The 15852-nt window shown below is 33.8% G+C and overlaps 2 protein-coding genes across 2 annotated transcripts; both read left to right on the top strand.

The window, feature by feature from the left end:
* The first annotated feature begins 1288 nt into the window (after positions 1-1288).
* LOC114741029 (putative disease resistance RPP13-like protein 1) lies at positions 1289-3330 on the top strand. Its single transcript, XM_028929290.1, has 2 exons — positions 1289-1811; positions 1937-3330. The coding sequence occupies exons 1-2, from the start codon at positions 1289-1291 to the stop codon at positions 3328-3330; spliced, it is 1917 nt and encodes a 638-aa protein (XP_028785123.1).
* A 99-nt stretch (positions 3331-3429) lies between these two features.
* Positions 3430-4704, top strand: LOC114741028 (putative disease resistance protein At3g14460). The gene has a single exon (XM_028929289.1). It carries the CDS (start codon positions 3430-3432, stop codon positions 4702-4704), a length of 1275 nt encoding a protein of 424 aa, XP_028785122.1.
* The last annotated feature ends 11148 nt before the right edge of the window (positions 4705-15852 follow it).

The raw sequence follows: 15852 nt of genomic DNA, 5'->3' as shown, positions 1-15852 counted from the left end.
TTTAATAATTAATCAATACCTTCATATATGAGCTTCATAAAAATTTCTATATTGAATAGGATATGGGTTAATATGTAACTTTGTCTTAAAAATTTTTATTCAGGAGTGTTAGGCATTCAAAAAAATTTTTAGGCACAAATTTATCCCAGAAATTCACAATCATAACAATGTTACTCTATATTGTTGAAAATGTTGACGAAAGAGTTCACTTGTGTGATTTAACATGTTAATATCTAATTTTTCCAAACAAATCACCAAGTGGCATTTTAAAATTTAAGTGAAAAGACAGAATGCCGCCGTTGCCGATAAGCTGCCAATGTCAAAGCTCCGGGAATGGGAAGAGGGCTTTTTGTTTTTTATTTTTTAACCAATGAAGGTGGAATTTGATTCCACTACCACTTGGGTATTTTGAAATTAAAGATAACCATTAAAGTACAAATATTTTTGTTATTAAAATAATGCAAAATAATATATATGCTAACTACTTAACTTTGAGCATATGTTATTCGCAGCTTTTGCACAGATATTAATTATATTTTATTAACTATTAATAACTTTTATTTAGCAAATAATAATGTTACCCTTTCATTTCATTCACAATTTTTGCATAGGTGTTAATTGCATTTCATTAGTTATTAACAATTTTTATGTAACAAATAACAATATTACTCTCCCATCTAGTAACTTCTGTTTAGAACAATTTATTACTTGTTGAACAAAAGTTATTAAACTAATAAAATACAGTCAACACTTATTTGTTTTATTTGACCAACCAATTAATATCTAAATAAAAGTTGTGAATAAGTTGAAAGAGTAATCTTGTTACTTACTAAATGAAAATCGTTAATAATTAATAAAATGTACTTAGTACCTATACAAAATGTGCCAATTATATGAATTCAAATTAGTTAATATATATGTTATTTTGCATCCTTTTGATAACAACTTTAATGGCTGAATCTTAATTTTAATAACAACTACAGCCCGCTTACCGATGGAGCCATGGACTATGGTTTCTGAGATTTAGTACTAGTCATTTTCACTAAATTTAATTTTGTAATCTTATTTTATTTTAATAACTAATATACGATTGACATATTTAGGTCAATCTTTGAAATTTATTTGTGTACTTGTTTTGATAGATGACAATGCTTATATGTCAACCCATCAATATCATGCCCAACCAAATCAATAAATTTTTGTTGACTTCGCTGTACAGTGGTTATTACAAGAAATGAGAATTTGTCTCTCACTCCACATCCTCTCCTCTGATCGTATACAAGAAACCATGGCTGCTGAGCTTGTGGGTGGAGCATTTCTCTCTGCTGCTCTTCAAGTCGCTTTTCAAAGGCTGGCTTCTTCTGACGTCACTCACTACTTCCGACCAAGAAACCTCAAGGATAGCGTGCTCAAGAAGCTTCACATCACCCTCATTTCTGTGAATCAAGTGCTTGATGGTGCAGAAGCAAGGCAGTACACAAACCCAAATGTGAACAAGTGGCTTCACGAGCTCAGGCATGCGGTGTATGTCGCGGATGACCTCTTAGATGAGATTGCTACTGAGGCAACCAGGCTGAAGATCAAAACTGAGAGTCAATCTGCTACCAGTAATGTACGAGGCATCTTTACTTCTTTTGTTAATCAGTTTGAAAAACACATCGAAGAAAGAATCCAGAAAGTGCTTGATGAACTGGAGTTCCTTGCAAAACAAAAGGATGCGCTGGGATTGAAGAAAGGCTCTGGTAGTGATAGTGAAGCTGGAGTTGGTGTTAAACTATCCGCCAGACTGCCAACTGCATCTTTGGTTGTTGGTGAGTCCAGTATATATGGTAGAGATAGTGACAGAGAAAAAATAATTGAGCTTTTACTTGATGAGGATCTGAGTATGAACCCACTATCTGTGATTTCTGTTGTGGGTATGGGTGGACTGGGTTAGACCCTCTTACTCAGCTAGTGTACAATAATGTAAGGATAGAGGATCAGTTTCAACTCAAAGCTTGGGTATGTATTTCAGAAGAATTTGATGTTGTTAGAATCACAAAAACAATACTTTCCGCATTTGAATGTTTCGTAACTGGATATGAAGACCTAAATCAGCTTCAGCTGAAATTGAAGGAGAAATTGGTGGGGAGGAAATTTTTGCTAGTTCTTGATGATATTTGGAATGAGCGCCAATCTGATTGGGAAGCTTTGCAAGTTCCTTTTTTCTATGGGACATCAGGAAGTAAGATCATTGTTAAAACACGTAGTGAAAAAGTAGCACTAGTTGTCTGCTCTAGTAGAGTATACCGCTTGGCCTTATTAAATGAAGAAGATGGTTGGAAATTATTTGCAGAATATGCATTTAGAAATAAGGATGACAGCATGAGGACAGATCTTGAATCAATAGGTAAAATGATTGTCCAAAAGTGCAAAGGGTTGCCTTTAGCTATAAAAACATTGGGTGGCCTCTTGCACACGAAATCATCAGAGAAACAATGGAATGAAATCCTTAATTGTGAGATATGGCAGTTGTCAGATGATGAGAGCGATATAATGCCAGCTTTAAGATTAAGCTACCATTACCTTCCTTCTTATTTAAAGCGGTGTTTTGCATTTTGTTCTATATTTCTAAAAGACTATCCAATTGAGAAGGACTCTCTAATCCTCATGTGGATGGCCGAAGATTTGTTGCATTGCCATCAAGGAAATAAAAATGTGGAAGAAATGGGAATTCAAATCTTGGCTGAACTGGAATCAAGGTCATTTCTCCAAAAGTCAACAACGCATAATGCGTATATCATGCATGATCTTGTAAATGATTTTGCAAAATCAACATCTGGACAGTTTTGTTTAAGGATTGAGGATGGTAATGTGCGAAACATTCATAAAAATGTTCGCTACTGTTCATACTCAGCTTCACGTGATAGCAGTGAAATATTACTAGAGCCTTTTCATGAGTGTAAACAATTACGATGTTTTGTGTCATTAAAACGAGTACCATTCTCCATTAAGGAGGGTAAGGATGAGGGTAAAATATTATCCAAATTTAAGCACTTGAGAATTTTGAGTTTGAGAAGCATTAAAACTATTACTAAATTAAGTGTTGGCATGAACAACTCCAAGCACCTCCGTTATTTAGACCTTTCTGACACCAGATTTGATCAAGTACCAGATTCAATTTGTAAAATGTACAATTTGCAAACTTTGAAATTGTGTGGGTGCATTCAGCTTGTTGAGTTACCTCTGGAATTGGACAAGTTGGTGAATCTGCATTATCTAGACCTTTCTAAAACTATGATCAGCAAGTTACCCGATTCACTCTGTAAACTGCCTAATTTGCAAACATAGAAATTGCAGGCGTGTCAATCTTTGGTTGAGTTGCCACCGGATTTGCACAACCTTATCAATCTTTGTCACCTTGATATAAGTTGGAGTAGTATAAGGGAGATGCCAAACAACATGGGAAGGTTAAAACATCTTCAAATATTGACTGGTTTTTATGTGGGAAGACACAATTGGTCTAATTTGAAGGAGTTAGGGAAACTCATTTATCTTCGAGGCAGTCTTGAGGTTTCAAAATTAGAAAATGTCAATGATCCAATAGTTGCTAGGGAGGCCTGTATGAAGGATAAGAAGTACTTATATAAATTGGGACTGCAATGGAGTGGAAACAATGAGGATTCACAGAATGAAAGGTTCACCTTGGAAGGTCTCCAGCCTCATGTGAACTTGAAAGAGCTCACTATTAGAAACTATGGTGGCACAAGATTTCCAGATTGGTTTGATGCTCCTTATTTGCCTAATTTAGTATCTCTTGTGTTGCGGGCATGTAAATATTGTTTTTGTTTGGCGTCACTTGGGCAACTACCCTCTCTCAGGTCGGTTGATATTTCTAAATTAGAGGGAATAAAGGAGATTGGGTTAGAGTTTTATGGGAATAATAATTTGTCATGGGCTCCATTCCCATCTCTTGTAAATTTGTTTATTGCTGAAATGATGGAATGGGAAGAATGGATGCATTTTGAAGGTGAATGCTTCCCCTGCCTTAAAGAGATTGTTCTACGATATTGTCCCAGGTTAAGAAAGTCACTTCCTCCACACCTGCCATGTTTAGAAAAGCTAGAGATTGAACAATGTGGAGATTTGGAGCTTGAATCATTCCCTACCAAAGCATTCTCTACTCCTAAACTTGAATCCATCCATCTTTCTGGCTTGACCCATCTGAAGTCACTTCATGAAGACATGCGTACACTTCTTCCTTATGTCCATTCTCTATCACTGTTTTGCTGCCCACAGCTGCACTTAGTTCCTCTGAAAGGATTGCCTCTGAGCATTGTCCAAATTTCAATCCATAATTGTCCCAAACTTTTTGCTTCTCGCATCAACTGGGGCTTGAGTAGACTTCATTCTCTCCAAAAGTTCTCTATTGGTGGAAGTTTTGAAAATGTGGAGTCTTTCCCAGAAGAGGGATTGCTGCCACCCAATCTCAAAGTTCTTAGATTTGAAGGATGTTCAGATTTGGTCAAACTAAATAGCAGTGGCTTTCTCCCTCTCACATCTCTTCAATGCCTAAATCTCCAATGCTTGCCAGAGGAAAGTTTATCGAGGTCGCTTTCCCATTTATTTATTAATGGGAATTGTCCATTTTTGAGACAACGGTACCAAAAGAATGGACAAGAGTGGCATAAAATTTCGCACATCCCTTGGCTTTGTATTAGCTAAAACTTCGTTCCAGGAGTTCTCTGTGCTTCTAAAGCCCTTATAGATACTTCTTTTACATTATACTATTATCCAGTTTCATTTATTAAGTTTTCACTTTTTTTCATGTAAAGGCATCCTTTTTTTTTCCCCCTAGTTTGTTTACGTGATTAATTATGATGCGATCTCATTCTTTTATTTTTCTCCTTGTGCAGAAATGCTAAGCCAAATATAATGGATCTGATCTCATCCTCACCTAAAATCTTGTGCGCAGAACCACATGCTTGAAGCTTCCACCATCCACTCACGTATAATATTCTCTCTTAGCCCTCTGCAGCACCTTGTGTTGTTAATCTTAGTCATTGTCTTCGTCTTCCTCAGCATCTGATGGCATTTCTGTAGAAAAGTTGTCAAAAGTACAGATGAACAATATTGCTCTTACTTGGTGGTTATCTACTTCAGTTTGGTCCTTCTTCAGCTCTTCAACATGAGAGCAAGAAAGGAGGACCCATCATTTTCCATCAGAGGGGTGCGATTACTCCTCTGTGCTCTTTCTCATTATTGTTCTGTAAGAGTATTCCTTTCTTGAAAATGAAATTTTTCTCCGTTTGGTTTACTTTTCTTGAGTTCTGATTTCTGAGATAAAATTATTTCTAGTTTGAAGAATTTGATAGTAAATACTGGAAACCTATGGTTTTTGTTTTCATTTATCAGAGAATAAAAAGCTTCCAATCTGTGATAAGGATATTGTGACTATTGCAAGTATATGAATTTGCTAAATGAGAATTAAAACCTGACTAACACAGTACAGGGCTAAAATGAATAGGGAATAAACACAGTTGCCTAACATATTGAAATTTCACCTTCAATCATGCCTGCGGATTGAATCATGATCAATCACCATAGAAAATTTTCCTCTTTGATTTTTCTTTTTGTTTGGTAATCTGTTGGAGGGTGTGGGAAATTTTGCATATTTTCTTTCATTCCTTGCACTGGCTTTTGAAAATGTGTGAAAGTGATGAATTAATTGACCTTGATGTTTTGCTTATTGCAGGTAGCTTATGGTCCCCATCCTGTTTAGAATTTGGTTGGTCATATTGCACTCTGGCATTCATTCTATCTGTGAAGGAGGATGATATCATATGGCACAAATCAAGGTTTTTGTGATATCAATTAAATAAATGATCAATTACCTTCAAAAGTTTCTCTTCTTCTAGCCTCCAGTCTGTTTCTTCAAATGAAGCTTAGCTGATAAACCTTTTAATTTAATTATAGCTGCGATTAAACCCTACTTCTTTTATATCATACGTTTACTTCTATTTTATTTTATCTTATTTTTGTGTTTGAATCTGAGGTAAAACCACATAGCTGGTCAATCAATGTTGGAACAGGTGAAAAACTGGCTCATGGCACTCAAAATATTGAAATTTGTGAATTAGTTGCTCGTGATCAGAGGTCCTATAGTGCTTTTTGTCTCCTGTGGCTTGGTTTCTTTAACAGTGGTATATATTCCACAACATTGCGAAAAGAAATGGATAACCAATGTATGCCAAAAAAGTAATTCTCAGTAGTATGGCCCAAAAGCGTGAAACTAAAATGATTATATTGTTCTATATGAATCTTTCCTGAAAAAAGTTCTATTGCTTTCCGTAATTTCTTCATGAAATGTCGTCCTGCTAAAACTGATATCTGGGCTTTTAGGATTCGTTCATTTTTCATGAGGTCTGCATTTACGGAAAAAGTCACTGTTCAATGGTGAAGACCCTGTATTTGTCTGCCAACATACAAAATTTTTTAACTTGATTCTTGAGCTTGGGTGGCTTTTATCTTAATGTCTCCAAATCCATTACAAATAAATTTTGTAGAAATTAAAAACCCAATATTTAACCGATACGTGCCTATGAAGTTTTTCCCAATGGTAATGTATGAAAATATGAAAGTAAGCTAAATTACATTATTCTATATGACTGATTCCTGTAAAGAATTTCGTTACTTTTTACAATTCCTCACGCTGGGCTATTGGGATTCATTCATTTTCATCATGTCTGCATTTGTTTTATTAGTCTCCGTTCAGCGGGGAAAATCAATATTTCCATGGTTTGATTCTCAATTCTGGATGGCCTTCATCTTGACGTCTTCAATTTGGATGAGAAAACCTTTATCTGGAACCAAAAATCTTCATGTAATTCTTGACACTATATATTCTCAAACAACAGGCTTCATTATGTAATTTATTGAACTGAAAATCTTCATTCCTGGCTTTCAAGTTCAACGCTGTGGTACTAAATCATCTCTTAATCTGCTAATTTTCTAGCAGTTGGAAATGTTGAAGAACAATGCTACTTGTAATCAGAGCAGAATTATGCTCCATGCTGCAACGGCCAACAAATGTAGTAGTCACGCCTTTCCTTTTAGTACTACTTGTACTGATGCTGAGAAATTGGGCATTGTGAGGTCCAATAATAGGCCCTGAAGGATGGAGAATCATGGAGTCTGTAGCATACGCACTATGTGATGCACAGTGTGCCTTTTGTGCAATATGATGATTATTGTTCGATACTTCAATTGAATTTTTAACGTCAGCCTTATGGTAAGATTTTGGTAATGAAAAGAACAGCAACATGTTCTCCACTTTCTCTTTTTCCTCCTCCATACTTTTTTGCATCAACTTCCCCTATAACGCTCACTAAGTTAGGCACACGTGAAAATTCTTGTGGTAGATCATTAAGAGATTGTAAATTGTTGTACTCCCTCCTCTAAAAGTATCAGAATTGATTCTGCTACTTCAGAACCAGCTGGGATTTATAATTGCTGGTCAGTTTGAAACAAGAACCAAACAACTGGTGAATTAATTGAGAATAAATGGTCTTTTGCGGCATGCTCTGTTACGTGTTCATTAATCATTTGTTATGTTTACCGAAAAATATAATCCACGGCAAAGCTTATTCCTTCCTTAGCTTCTCCTATAATAAGGTGGCTTTTTATTTTGTATGCCTCTTTAAAAAATTTTTTTGATTTAAATGATTGTTTGCACATTTTTTTATTAAAAAATTAAATAATTACATTTGCATTATCGGTGATTACAAATATTTTTTACAAAATTATTATTTTATCAAATATTTTTCTTAATTGTTTTTATGTGTTTTCCTCGTACCTTTTATTTTTTTTATTTGTAAATAAAGGTGATTGTTTATTGTTATTTCATTAGTTGGCATTCAAAATGGATTATTTTATTATTTTATTTTCTTTTTATTTTTCCCCATTCGTTCGTTCAACTAAGAAAAAACATTTCATGTCACATCAATCATTTTTTTTTTTGATGAATCACATCAATTATAATTTTAAACTGTAAAGTTTCAGTTGCTCTCATCTCTTTTTTATTTTTATCAATGTGCTTTCAATCATCAAAAACATGACTTAAACTGTTACATGGAAAAACCAACGAATTATATGCATGAATTTGAAAATTATGTTTGCTTAAAAAGTATCTAAACATCGCAACATAACGTTGATAATATGAGTTGGGCAGTGCGTTTTATCACCTCTACTCATATACAGCAAAAATAATTATGAACTCAAAACCAAAAAGTTCAAACATCTATTAGGAGAAATGTTCATATTCAATACTCAATAATGCTTTAAATATGATTGCCTCAAGAAGGAAAAAACCTGTGCTTGCTAAAAGAAAACTAGATCTCAATTGCCACCATCCTGCAACCCTATACTTGGTGTATTTATGAGCGAAATTTTTCTACGAGCTAGCGCAATGGATCTTGGTAATACTGAGAAAGAAGATTCGCCTTAGCAGGAGAGTCTACAAAACCGGGGATGTATAATAACTTAGTGGAGGATCTGCCATATGTTCAATATACAGGCTTTTAGTGATAAAAATTTAGTCATATTCCTTCTTACTCTAATTGTCACTACTAAGATGGCGTTTAGGATATTATTTTTTGCACTACAAGCTCTCAAAATTTCGGATACCTGAAACTATATTCTCGTTTGCTTATTTTTCATGTTTTTTGAGTCAAGAAACCACATAATGTCATAGATCTGTTTGTAAAATTTTTGTTATTTTCCTCGTTAGTCGTATCAACTTATCTAATAGGTATACTTCTCGGCGTCTATATTCGTGGGATGAATCAGGTTACTCATGCCCATCATCAAGAATAGAGCCGCAGAAATATTGTACACGAAAAAAATAAATAAATAAAAGGAGAAAGTTATAAGACTAAGATGAAATGTCTTGAGAATAGTCTCGTCTCATATTGAAATGATTCGGTTTGAGATGGATATCAGACTAGACACCCCTAATTTTAAATTCATAATTGATATTGTCATATTCAAGGGTGTTTTATTTGGGGTCATAATTGATTTTAAAATGTATAACTGTATTTGAATATTTTTTCAAGAAATTCATGGTTTTCACACTTATAATTATAGAGCACTTCTATCTATTAACAGCTATCCTTTTATGAGCATTCTTAAAATCATGGACAACTATAGAAAGGGCCACGTGACAAGATAAGGATCATTCCATTCAGAACTTAGCAGTACCTAATTTGTTCAGATTTGTCCTAATGAATTTGGTTCTCATAGTAACATAAGACATCGTAATGCAAAGGAAATACTCCTCCTATCCTTAATATAAGACCCATTTAACTAATTTGATTAGATTAAGGAAGTTAGATAAGTTAGTTAATTATGACATATTTTTCCTAAAATACCATAATCATCTTTCTTAATACCCCTCTCCTTCTTCCATTTGATTATGGTTGAGGGAGTATACATAGGGGTAATTTAGAGAAAATTGACAAATATGAGAAATGGGTCTTATATTTATGACCAAAACCAACTCAAGAATTGGGTCCTATGTTAAGGACCGGAGGAGTATTAAACTATGCAATGACAGGTTTCAAAGGACTCAAGGTGCCCACACTGTTGATCTAGGACCACTTGTCATTTCTTTTCTTATCATTTTATATCTTATTCCACTATTTCTCTACTTCCAATTATCTATAACATCAAATCCATCAATTATTTAAACTTCTCTCTCTATCTCTCTTGCCAACAATTAGTTAATAAGCTTCTCTAGAATTCTATGTACTTTCTAAAATTAAACACTAAAGTCACTTAAATCCTATAAATAAAAATTAAGATGTCACATATTTTAAAATTTTGAAGACAAGAAAACTAACTTGAGTTAAGAGAAGATGATTCGAGCTACATATAAGTCACTTTAAAAATACTTTTCAAATTCTTTTGAAACAAAATGTTCTTTAATTTTATTATCATCAAAACGTATAATCTAACAGAAGTATTGATGAACAAATCTGTAATAAAGATAAACAAAGATCACGTGACAATGCCTGCCTTGATTGAAGATATGAATAAAGAAATTGTTTTGCAACAATCAATGAAATATCTTGGTAAACGCAACAGCTTATGGCGTTACGAACACATGCCATCTCTGGCAAAATAACACGTTAAGAACACAACATCCTTGGCTCTTTATTCAATTCTTACCTTTATATGACCTCTGTATAGCTGAAATTTGATCTTTATTGTGTGCTTTTCATTTTTAATGGCTCTCTTTGGGGCCCCGAAGACTAGGCTACGACTCCTAAGTATGGGCTCATTTACCATGCATCTTTGATTTGTCAGGCAGCTCCCAACTGGTAAACATGCATGGTCGATGGTCCAAAAAAACAAAGCTGAAAACGAAGGGAGAGGAAGAAGCTACATGTGAAAGAAGGTGATGCTAAGCGTTAATTAAAAACCTATAGCGAAAAAGAAAAAAAGATACTCCTCCAATCCTTAATATATGATCTAATTGTGGAGTTGATTTTGGTTATATAAGACCTATTTCTTATATCCATCAATTTTTCTTAAATCACCCTTATTGATACTCTCTCAACCATAATCAAGTATGAGAGAAAGGGAGGATATAATAAAGATGATTAAGATATTATAGAAAAAACATGTCATATTATTATAGTTAGCTAACTTACCTAACTTTCTTAATTTAATCAAATTAATTAAATATGTTTTATATTAGGATGGGAGGACTATAATAAGAAAAGGACAGGAAAGTGTACATTGAACGCGGATGGAAGAAACTAGATGGAAGAAGACGAATAAATAAGCCAGAGAAAAAGTTGAAATAATTGTATTGATATTCGTTCTTGTTTCCTTGTCTCTCAAAGAAAATGATGTTTGTATGTGTCACGAGCAGTTGATCAGCGAAAAAAGCATAAAAAATTGTTATCGGCCAAAATAATAATACAATGGACTTGTCTTTATATATACATATGACCCTTCAGTAATTGTTTATAGAAATTACTCAGCTTAAGTCCGTTTGGTAGGAGGGAAATGAGAGGAGGGAGGGGAGGAAAAATTTTAATAAGCTCAAATTAAAAAAATTAAAAAAATGAGGTTAAAAGTTTTTAATTAATTTTTATTCTCTTTTATATTATTTCTTCTCTTTATTAAAATTTCAAAACCCCGCTTTTTCAATTTTTCAAATAGAGCTCATTAAATTTTCCTTCCCATCTCCTCCCCTCCATTTCTTTCATACCAAACAGTATCTAATAGTTAATTGAATACTATTTTAATTTTTAATATAAAACTAGTTGACTAGTTTGAGTAGATTAAAGAAATATGTTAAGTTAGTTATTTGTAATTATTAGGTTTTATCTTTTCTAAAATACTTTACAATCAACTATTATAAGAATTACTTTGAAAAAAAAAAGATAAATATGAGAGATAAAGTGACCTGAGCCTTATATTTAGAATAAAATTAAAATTTAAATGAGCTTTTTATATTAAGGATCGAAGATAGCATACTCCAAATGAATATATGCATATCCACATGTCTAGTTGTTCCCCCCCCCCCCTCCTCTATTGGGGTACGTGTTGCATTTGAGGAAAATTTGATGCTGTGATATTTGTGCATTATATAAAGATGCTACTGGTTCTAAACTTCTAGATTTTTCTATTTCTTTCCATAATCACTGCACATGATGTTGTTAAGAGACATGTTTGCATGTATCAGCATAATACAAAATGTGTGTTTGTATATGACATGTATTATTATTAATACAAGAGGACTTATATATAATATATACACCGTATACATTACATATATGTGTGTTATGTCGTGTACGAGGGTCTATTTTTCTAGCTTTGGTCGTTTGGTTTGGTCTGGACACCTCAAGAACACTCAAGTAAACTCTAATTCAATCGAGACTCACTACTTGGACTGGTGATTTCTAATGAACTAGCAAATCGGTTGCCAATCCGATTTGGGAAGCCTGCAAAACTAAGAATGCAATGAGTTGGGTAAAACTGGTCAACATGGTCTTGATCAATTCCGATGGTCCAAAAAACAAAGGTTAGAAATGGAGGAAGAGGAGATAGCTACATGTGAAACAAGATGATGCGCTTAGCGTTAAAAACCTAAAAACGTAGAAGAAAACATATAATAAGGACAAGAACAAGGAAAAGGATGGGCATAGAATACCAAAGAAGAAGAATAAGGAGAAAATGTACTTTGAACGTGGAAGGAAGAAGATGAGTGTGAGATAGAAGGGAAATTAAAAGATGAGTTCATCACAGAACTGTTTGGATATATGTATGCTTAGATAATTAATTGCATGCCATAAAAATAAAACATAAAACTTTTTATATCCAAGCAGAGTTCATCTCCATTTAAAATGTTTTACGGTGAAAGACAACGGGTGGGAGGGAGTAAAAAGATGTTAAAAAGCAAGTCCCATAAACAAAGGGATTATCAACACCCTGTAATCCACCCCATTGACTGGTAAGGAACGAAATGATGCTACCAATTTAATTAATTACTACCTCCAGTCCTCAATGTAAGAGATAGTTACCAAAATTAAGTAGATTAAGAAAACTAGTTAAATTAGTTATTTATAATAAATATGTGTTATTTTTCTTAAAATATCTTTATTAATTAAGTGTATTGGCTACAACTATTATTATCACAATGACTATTTTGAGAAAAAATAGATGAATATAAGAGATAAAATAGATTATAGTCTTAAATTTAATACCAAAATAAAAGTCAAGCGAATTCTTATATTAAGAATTGGAGATAATAACAAAAAAGAAAACTTGAAATAATTGTATTGATATTTGTTCTGGTTCCCAGAGAAACTGTCGTTTGTGTCACGCGTAGTTGATTAAATAATTTCAGGTTTGTTAATGCGCTACTTTAATTAGCCCAACCAATTGTATCGAGGAAGCACTGATGTGATTCAGCTTATTTTTATTCTCGAAAGTAAGATTCACATCACCCCCTTATCTGATGATGTGGTTTACCTTAGCCGACCACCGTATTTTAAGTCTCCTTTTGGTTTTGCTTTTAATTAACTATTGTGCACTTCTCAGAGGGCCACCGAATGAAAAGGAAATCTGACGAACGTTCGTGGAAGCCTATTATTACCAACTACACAAGACTAACGGATGGTTACATTAATATAAAACCCACAAGTTGAACTTTCATTTCAGTCTTCACAAACCAGTAAGATTACTTTAATCATTCTCCGTTGCTGGAGAGGGGTTTGCCAGACAGGGGCGAGTTCTACTGGTCCGTTGAACCCATCAACGGGACTGTTTTACGAAAACAAAAATGAAGAATTCGTTGTCGATCTTATCTAATGTTAGAATAACAAGACAATGGATCGAAAACGTACCGAGTCAGATCTCGGGTTAGGTCGGTCGGATCTTCTTAGCTCACGCTTAAGCTATACTAAAAAAGTCTAAGCTTTTAAGTGTACAGTAGAGCACCTCTTTACAAGAAAGAAAATAAGAGATATATATATATATATAGTAGGAAAGCTCTACCACTGGAGTGATTTGAATTGATGGGGGGAAGCCTCTATTTATAGCTTTTGTCAGGGCTATTTTGGGTAGCTAAAATATCCACTGAACCCATCAGATAAAATCTGAGATAGGATATATAGATATATCCTTATCTCATAATATCATAATATTTGAATTCAAATCCAGAATCAATCACAATTAATTCTAAATATATATACTTAATATATATATTTAAGGGTTAAGGTGCAATTTTAACAAAAAAGTTTATTGTAAGAAGCACTGGGCACCATAAAGTTTATTTGGGTGCAAAAATATACATGAAGTTGTCAAAAGGGAGCATCTGGCACCATGCCGTTAACGTTTGTCAATTTACCGTTAGAGGGGCCTAGAAAGTCAGTTTTAAGGTACATTTTTAACAACAAAGTTTGCATCAAGGGGCATTAGGCACCATGAAATTTACTTGGGTGTAAAAATATAAATGAACTTTGTAAAAGGAAAAAAATAACAAAATTCTTCAAGTTCCATAAACATCCATTAATTTTATTCTTTTCGGTCTCACCAAATGCTATATTTTCTCTCTATAAATTTCCACTTCCAAGCCGATCCATCTTTCTCTCATCATAGTCAACACACACCCACACACTCTCTGTCATGTTGTTTTCTGAGCCTCCAAGCCTTTTATATGTATTTAAGCAAAACACATCTTTCCCTTCTAGGATATGAGGATTATTGCTTGCATCCAAGTACTACCTCCAGTCCTTAATATAGGATGCAATGGACTAATTTGAGGAGATTAAAAATAAATAAATAAATTACTTTAAAAATATTATATTTATTGTTTTTCTCCAAATTAATTTTCTTGGCTTGTAAACTAATATATAATTTAATGATGTATATAAATATTTAGAGAGATCATGTACTATATGCTATTGCGTCAAATAAATAAATAATATAATATTTAAAGTAATTTATTTATTTATTTTAATCTCCTCAAATTAGTCCATTGCATCCTATAGTAAGGACTGGAGGTAGTACTTGGATGCAAGTAATAAACCTCATATCCTAGAAGGGAAAGATGTGTTTTGTTTAAATACATATAAAAGGCTTGGAGGCTCAGAAAACAACATGATAGAGAGTGTGTGGGTGTGTGTTGACTATGATGAGAGAAAGATGGATCGGCTTGGAAGTGGAAATTTATAGAGAGAAAATATGGCATTTGGTGAGACCGAAAAGAATAAAATTAATGGATATTTATGGAACTTGAAGAATTTTGTTATTTTTTTCCTTTTACAAAGTTCATTTATATTTTTACACCCAAGTAAATTTCATGGTGCCTAATGCCCCTTGATGCAAACTTTGTTGTTAAAAATGCACCTTAAAAGTGACTTTCTGGGCCCCTCTAACGGTAAACTAACAGACGTTAATGGCATGGTGCCAGATGCTCCCTTTTGACAACTTCATGTATATTTTTGCACCCAAATAAATTTTATGGTGCCCAGTGCTCCTTACGGTAAACTTTTTTGTTAAAATTGCACCTTAACCCTATATTTAATCTACACAATATAAATTAATTAGATTTATATCGTAACCGATTGGATATGATTCAAGGTGTTTGATCAAGTCAAACATATCACAATATCACCTGGATATTTGACTGGTATATTTTTTTTATACCCGGTCAAACAATCCGGCCCATCAAGGGTGGATCCAAGCCCAAAATCCAACATCTAATGATGTGCTTTACCTTTCCCCCACCCCCTTCTTTTTGGGTTTGCTTTTAACTATTGTGCGCTTTGTTGTTATACATACACATTACAGAGGGCCAGGCCATCAAATGAAAAAGGAAATGCGACGAACGTTCGTGGAAGCCTGCTGTTGGAAACTACACAAGAGTAACGGACGATTACATTAATATAAACCATGCAAGTTGAACTTTCATTTCGGTCTTCACAAACCTGCGAGATTACTGTATCATGGCGAAGAGAGTAGGATCTTCTTCGGTCACCTACAGATGGAGTTATAATGTGTTTCTTAGCTTTCGAGGGGAAGATACTCGCTTGAATTTCATCAGTCATCTCTACGAGTCTCTTCGTCAAAGCAGGATTCGTGTCTTAGCGTTAAAAGCCTAAAGTGTAGAAGAAGAAAGATATAATAAGGAAAAAAGAAGGAAAATGATGGGGCTAAAATACCAAAAAAGAAGAATAAGAAAATGTACTTTGAATGTGGAAGGAAGAAAATGAAAGCAACACGGCGGATACAAGAAGCAGAGAGGTGGAGAAAGGAGACAAGATGAAGGAGGGATATACTGGAAATTAAAAGATGAGT

The sequence above is a fragment of the Neltuma alba genome, unplaced genomic scaffold (genome assembly GCF_004799145.2).
Source record: "Neltuma alba isolate B1F8T4 unplaced genomic scaffold, ASM479914v2 tig00003240_pilon, whole genome shotgun sequence".
Classification (NCBI taxonomy): domain Eukaryota; kingdom Viridiplantae; phylum Streptophyta; class Magnoliopsida; order Fabales; family Fabaceae; genus Neltuma; species Neltuma alba.
The sequence above is the reverse complement of the archived record's forward strand: the minus strand, read 5'-3'. Positions and strand labels throughout refer to the sequence as shown.

Coding starts and splice junctions, on each gene's coding strand:
- LOC114741029 (XM_028929290.1), top strand. CDS start 1,289: ATGGCTGCTGAGCTTGTGGGTGGAGCATTTCTCTCTGCTGCTCTTCAA. Junction 1,812..1,936: donor AACTGCATCTTTGGTTGTTG/GTGAGTCCAGTA, acceptor GGACTGGGTTAG/ACCCTCTTACTCAGCTAGTG.
- LOC114741028 (XM_028929289.1), top strand. CDS start 3,430: ATGCCAAACAACATGGGAAGGTTAAAACATCTTCAAATATTGACTGGT.